The sequence below is a fragment of the Triplophysa dalaica genome, chromosome 12 (assembly GCF_015846415.1).
Source record: "Triplophysa dalaica isolate WHDGS20190420 chromosome 12, ASM1584641v1, whole genome shotgun sequence".
Taxonomy (NCBI): Eukaryota; Metazoa; Chordata; class Actinopteri; order Cypriniformes; family Nemacheilidae; genus Triplophysa; species Triplophysa dalaica.
This window is the reverse complement of record NC_079553.1, coordinates 6,485,848-6,492,613: the sequence shown is the minus strand read 5'-3', so window position 1 is coordinate 6,492,613 and position 6,766 is coordinate 6,485,848. Positions and strand designations below refer to the sequence as shown.

The 6,766-nt window shown below is 40.6% G+C and overlaps 1 protein-coding gene across 2 annotated transcripts; it reads left to right on the top strand.

Annotated features, from left to right (window-relative positions):
* The first annotated feature begins 3,867 nt into the window (after positions 1-3,867).
* On the top strand, positions 3,868-6,095 carry gem (GTP binding protein overexpressed in skeletal muscle). Of its 2 annotated transcripts, none has more exons than XM_056763149.1 (4): positions 3,868-4,295; positions 4,933-5,009; positions 5,139-5,343; positions 5,499-6,095. In XM_056763149.1, the coding sequence occupies exons 1-4, from the start codon at positions 4,097-4,099 to the stop codon at positions 5,774-5,776; spliced, it is 759 nt and encodes a 252-aa protein (XP_056619127.1). In that variant the 5' UTR covers positions 3,868-4,096; the 3' UTR covers positions 5,777-6,095. The 2 variants fall into 2 exon arrangements, with proteins under 2 accessions (XP_056619127.1, XP_056619125.1); XM_056763147.1 differs by having other exon boundaries at positions 3,868-4,433.
* The last annotated feature ends 671 nt before the right edge of the window (positions 6,096-6,766 follow it).

Below are 6,766 nucleotides of genomic sequence, written 5' to 3'. Positions count from 1 at the left end.
TTGAGAGCTTAACACTGTCCAGGCTGTAATAATGACATCCTAGCAACTGTTACCACAGTAACTTATTACAATGTTTATTCAGTCTGTAGGGATGTGTGTATGTTCATCTGCTGACTCTGCCAGCACTTTACTGTAAGTATCGTCACTTCTGTACGACAGGACTTGTTGTTCCTGGAGCAAAGTCTCATGATAGAAGCAAGACACAAATAAATGTGCCTATAATTGATGTTCTTTAAGGTCCAGTGTGTAATTTTTTGAGGATCTATTGAGAGAAATACAATATAAAATAAAACATAACTATCATTTGGAGGTGTATAAATACCTTAATAAAGCATTATTTTTATTATCTTCGAACAAGCTATTTCTATCTACATACACCACGGGTCCCCTTACATGGAATTTGCCATGTTGTTTCTACAGCAGCCCTAAATGGACAAACTTCTCTACAGAGTGTGTTTCATAAATACGTCATCTCTTTCAGCAAAGAAGTGAGAACATGATCACATCTGGTCCTGTGTCAGCCACCGTAGTGCTACGAAAGAGAGGTGGAGGGGTGGAGACTGAGACTGGACTGCTATCTGTGACAGAAGCACTGCGACTAGCCAAGGCGGATTCTAAATTCTTGGTCCTGATTCTGCTAGACTTATCTGCAGCGTTTGACACTGTCAATCACCAGATACTGCTAGCAACCCTGTCATCACTAGGAATCTCAGGCTCCCCTCTCCGCTGATTCAAATCCTACCTCTCCAACAGATCCTTCTGGGTGTCATGGAGGGGTTAGCTGTCCACTGCTCACCAATTAATCACTGGGGTCCCTCAGGGATCGGTGCTTGGACCTCTGCTTTTTTCCATCTACACAACATCCTTGGGACCCATCATACGGGCACATGGCTTCTCGTATCACTGTTATGCTGACGACACCCAGATCTACATCTCGTTTCACCCAGACAATGCCACTGTAGCAGCTCGCATTACAGCTTGCCTTGAGGACATCTCAGCTTGGATGAAAGGGCATCACCTCCAGCTGAACCCTGCCAAGACAGAATTACTCGTGTTTCCGGCACACCCTACGGTGCAACAAAATCTCAACATCCATCTTGACAATAGCACAATCACTCCTTCCAAAACAGCCAGGAACCTCGGAGTCATATTTGATGAACAGCTGTCCTTCAATGATCACATTGCAAAGACAACACGGTCATTCCTGCAAAGGCTATCAAACCGCTACAGCTGCTTCAGAACGCAGCAGCACGCCTCGTCTTCCAACAGCCCAAAAGGGCTCATGTGACACCCCTTTTCATTTCTCTCCACTGGCTACCGGTCGAAGCCCGTATCAGATTCAAGTCACTAACGCTTGCTTACAGGACTATCACTGGATCTACACTGGCTTACTTTCACACCCTCCTGCACTTCTAAACCCCATCAAGATCCCTGCGTTTAGCAAACCAGCGGATTCTTGTATTGCCTTCTCATAAGGACAGTAAATCGCGTTCCCGCTCATTCTGCTTCACAACTTCTTCCTGGTGGAACATTCTTCATAACTCTGTCTGGTCAACCACATCTCTCACAACATTCGAAAAACTACTTAAAACCCAACTCTTCTGCGAATGCCTGACAGACAAAAAAAAAACACTAACCCTTTCTCTCAACAGGTAGTGGTCTAGCTTTTGTTGAAACCAGTAACTTTGTATTCGCACCTAATGTATTATGGCTCCTGTATGACATATCGCTTGTTGCTAACTATTTGTAAGTCGCTTTGGATAAAAGCTTCTGCTAAATGGAGTGAGATGTTGGTTACATTTCGCAACCTCATCTAGATGTTACTAAATTTCATACACTGGACCTTTAAGATTACAGATCATTTATGTTAGTTATATTTGTGACACAACTTTTTCTGAGTTAAAGAGACTTTGGAAGACAACATAATACATGTAGATGTTTCAATCAAGGACAAATAATTGATCACAATTTTTTTTTATAATTTATATAATTGCATCCAGTATTTGCTCGTCACAGTGGAAGATTCCAGGTACTTGATGAATATAGGTTAAAGGTATAGTTCACTCCAAATCAAAAATTCTGTCAATATTCATTCACCCTCATGTCATTCAAAACCTGTGTATGACTTACCTCTGTGGAATACAACAGAAGATATTTTGACAAATATCTCAGTGGTTTTGTGTCCATACAATGGAAGTCAATGGGGACCATTGATACAAATGTTCTGCAGAAGAAAGTCATACATGTTAGGAATGATGAAAGGGTGAATAAAAGATGAAGGGATAGCCTTTTTTTGTAAACTATCCCTGTTGGTTTGACAGTGAAAGAAAGGTAAAGTGTTGCAGGTTAAATTCGGGCTTAAACCTCTTTATGTCTAATCTGTCTATTTGGCCTGTGTGCTCTCCAAGACTAAATGAACTCATCCCTAATTTCCTGGCCCACTTACAGTTGCTGAATTGGGATCAACGGTCAATTGAGGTCTCAGCCTTGGTGTGTGAGAACACATTATCTATTTAGCAACCCTATCTAATGCAAACTTCAATACAGTGAGAAGTGTTTGCATGGATTGCTGAATGCACAGTCATAAGAGTATTTCGGTTTTGAGGTTCTTTCTGCATCAGGACCTGGGTGGGATTACACCAGCTGTTAAACAAAAATGTGGACGTATAGTTCACGCAATGGGGTTTTATGACTACAGCATAGGAAATGTCCTCTATACCAAATTTGGTTGCAAGTCCAGACCTAAAGCTCATTGAAATGACGTGGGCCTGATTATTCTAATGCAGTTATTTCAAACCAAGTACCATGTTGTAGGCTGTTGTGTTTGATGTTGGTGCATGAGTCATGCATATCATCTGTAAAGCACCCCTTCAATCTGTTTGTTTACCGATTTTCCTCTCTACTGGCTTCTGATCTCCAGTGGCCTATTTCTGATCCGCTCTTAGAGTCAGATGAATGAGGGTTTATAGAGGTAATCCAGCACTCTGCTGAGATTTCTCTTATCCGTCCAATCCTGTTCCCCATATCAGATCTGAATACATAAACTGTCATTATAGCAATCACATTAATATAACACTGTAATTTATGACTTTTTCCTCAGCCTACAGAATGAATGGAATCTGCATGGCTGTGTTGACAGGCATGTTTGTGCATTTATAAACATTAGAGCGTCTGATAAATGTTTCCATCCAGTGCTCATTGTAGTGTTTTCATTCAGCTGTTGTGAATTTCGCATAGCCTATATACATTTGAACAGAATATGCGTGATGAGATTAGCTTGTTGATCTTTTTTATGTGATTTTTTATCTTAGGTTTTATTTCAGTTGCATTGCGATGATTTTGATTTGTATTGCCAGTCGCATAATACGGTATTTCTTATCATTTGTAACAGGCACATTCATTCATCAGCTAAAGACGTTTTTGTCTGTGTCTATATCAGGAGTGATTAGTGGTCCTGGTAAAATCTACTGTCCCAATGTGTCCTACTTTAACCTGACCTTAAATTCCTTGTGATTCCTTGCATTTAAAGTTACATTACACCACTTGGCCTTATGGCACCCCACATCCATTTAAATCCCATTGTTTTGTATACATCTCCATATAATAATACAAACTGAGATACAATTTTCTAAATGCATGTTATTTTCCTTTATGCAGTCAGCATACTGTACATTATCTGCACAAAGCAAACGATCACGACTCGCTGCGCATAAATGAAATTAAGCATTTACCACCTACCGGCCGATATAAGGAAAGACCCGGCGGAGCTCATTGGAGGGATAAATGACGTCAAGGAAATCCTCGCCTTCCTAATATAACCATGAACTACTGCACTGAGAACTCAAAGCACATTACTGCGCAAAACACGAACGGAATTAGCGTCGCAAAGAGCGCGCATCCTGTTTCCAGACTGGGAAGATATCTACACGAAGACCAATTTGAACTTTCGTTCAATCAGTTCTTCTCAGGTGCTCAACGGATCTATTATCCGACTCAATTTGGGTCAATCGATTAATGGACAGTTCGTTCCTGGAAGCGATTGAGAGAAGTCTCAAAGAAATCATCTCCCGATCTTAAAGAGAGTTATTCTTCCCACATGACTTTACTGACGAACATGAGGCGCCACAGTATGCGCGTGCAGCATCACCTGCACAGGTGGAGCATTTGTGCGACGGATGCAGGACAGCTGCTGGGTGATGCCCTTACGACCCCCGACGTCGCTATATCCCGTTCCAACTTGTGCTCGCACTCAACCGAAAGCTGCACGTCGTCGTCTTCAGATTCGGCTCTCTCCAGTGAGTCTGCGCATCCTTCGGCTCTCGGACCCTTTACTGTTGTCCTGCTCGGAGACAACGGCGTTGGGAAATCAGCGCTCGCGAGCATATTTGCGGGAGCGTCAGACAGTATGGGGAGCGAATGCGAGTTATATGGAGGTGTGTTGAAATTTGAACAAAATTGTTGTTCATATTTATAAACACAAACTCATATTGGTATAGTATGCAATGATATCTTACGTCTGCGTTTGATAGGCTATTAAACTGAGACATGGAAATTGCAAAACCATGTTTTGCCGGATTTTTATAATCATTTTACAACAAATATCACAGTAAACCTTTATTTTTGTAAATTCTTATTGTAACACTTAAACTAAAGTTCTCATATATTGATCAAGAAATCCTAGCCTAAGACATTAATCGGTACATTTCAAACTTATATATTATTTATGTTTAATATATATGTTTAATATATATAATATGTTTCCTGTAGCTCAGTGATAAGAGCTGCGTTAACAACGCAAGGTTGTGGGTTCGATCCCAGGGGATTGCAAATACCTATGTAAAATGTTTAGGATGAAGCAATGTGAGTCGCTTTGGATAAAAGCGTCCGCCAAATGCCTTAATGTATATGTAATAGTTATGATTTTGTTCTCAGGTGAAGTATTTGAGCAGACAATAATGGTGGACGGTGACAGAGCCACGGTTACGTTGCTCGACACGTGGGATTCGCAGGTAACTTTACCTTACAATTTCTATATATATATTTAATATAATATATAATATTCAAATATATAATATTTATAATTTTTAAGCCTACTTTATAAATAGTTTTTGGCACTAATACATGCTTGTGTTGGTTAGGACGAGGGCAGGTGGACGCAGGAGAGGTGTCTGCAGACAGGAGACGCTTTCATTATTGTCTATTCAATAACGGACCGATCAAGTTTCCTTCGCGCCTCTGATCTGCGCATTCAGCTGCGGCGCGAGCGCCAGGGAGACCACACGCCCATCGCTCTCGTCGGCAATAAATGCGACCTGGTGCGTTGCCGAGAAGTGTCCATTAGTGGTAAGTGTATCTGCATTTAGATAGGAATAACTCCTAAATGCTTTCAGCTCGGATGGCAGTCCGATCGAATTTCTGAGCTGTAAAGGATTTGAAAGAAAGAATGTTTAAATTCTCACTGGGAGACCCTCAACTTAATGTAATGTTGTGTTTTGCAGAGGGTCGCGCCTGTGCGTCGTTTTTCGACTGTAAATTTATTGAAACATCAGCTGCGATGCAGCACAACGTCTGGCCTTTGTTTGACGGCATCATCCGTCAGCTGCGTCTGCGCAGAGACTCTGTGGAGACCCCCAGCGCGCGTCATTGCGTCCACAAGCGACGCGAGAGCTTACCGAAAAAAGCAAAGCGTTACATTGACAAAATGATTGCGAAGAAGAACAAGCAAGCAACGTTAAAGATCAAGTCCAAATCATGTCATGACCTGTCTGTACTGTAGTGCTGTACTGTATAATGTTTGTTCTTAATTGTAATATTGTATGAGGTTCTATTGAAATATTGAAGTGTTTTACGCCTGGTGTGAGTGCAACCGTGTGAATGGGATTTTAAAGAAGTCATATATGTCTATATTAGACTGTGCAGTAGAAAAACAGGCCTTTTGTTCCCTCTGTGAAGGACAGTATAGCCTACACTATAAAGGCCATGGAAAAATACACGTCCATTATTGTGTGAATCCAAACTGCTCCTTTCAATTTTGTTGGTCTATTATCTTTTTTGTAACCTTGTTGTACCTTGTGTGTGAAAATAATTCCCTTCATATTTTGCCTATAGTCTATGATATGTACCATAAAGAAAATACTTTTTTGTACATTAAGAATGAAATATGTTGGTCATTGGAAGTGCACAAGTGCATCACACATATAAAAAAGTATGTTTTTCCTCTTCAGCTGAGGTCTTTCCATCGATGCATTTTCAAGCGTTGGCCAATATATAGTCACAGGAAAGGGGTGGAGCCTTCAAAGACCCATAGGCAGAGAAACAGGAATCACAAGGATCTCTCTCTGCAAACTCTTAACATGAAGAAATGATGCAATGAGTGAAACATTAACAGAAATATATTACACATACACCTTGGCAGGTTTAAAGACCAGCTGTGCATCTTAGAAAGGACATACCGTTATCTGACCTCCATCTCATTTATTATTTTTCTAATATACAATAATGCAGAATAGCTAAATGATCATCTTATGTTTGTTTTAAACCAATTGGTAGTGATGCTGTGTGGAATTGATTGTGTGGTGTGAAGGTTCATTGTAATCTCACATGTACTGTAAACCCAGATTAGGCAACTCAAATCATTTTTAGGAAACTTACAGTTTTGAGTACAGTTCAATAAGTGTAAAAGTTGAACAGATTTGATGAGCAGTCATACCAAGGGGCTTAAGTGCTAAATTTCTCTTCACTACTTATATTTCCATGTGGCTATTGG

Bases quoted from the DNA above. Each gene is read 5' to 3' on its own strand.
- gem (XM_056763147.1), top strand. From the start codon at position 4,097: ATGACTTTACTGACGAACATGAGGCGCCACAGTATGCGCGTGCAGCAT. The intron at 5,010-5,138 runs GTAACTTTACCT...TGTGTTGGTTAG, and splicing joins TCGACACGTGGGATTCGCAG to GACGAGGGCAGGTGGACGCA. The intron at 5,344-5,498 runs GTAAGTGTATCT...TGTGTTTTGCAG, and splicing joins CCGAGAAGTGTCCATTAGTG to AGGGTCGCGCCTGTGCGTCG.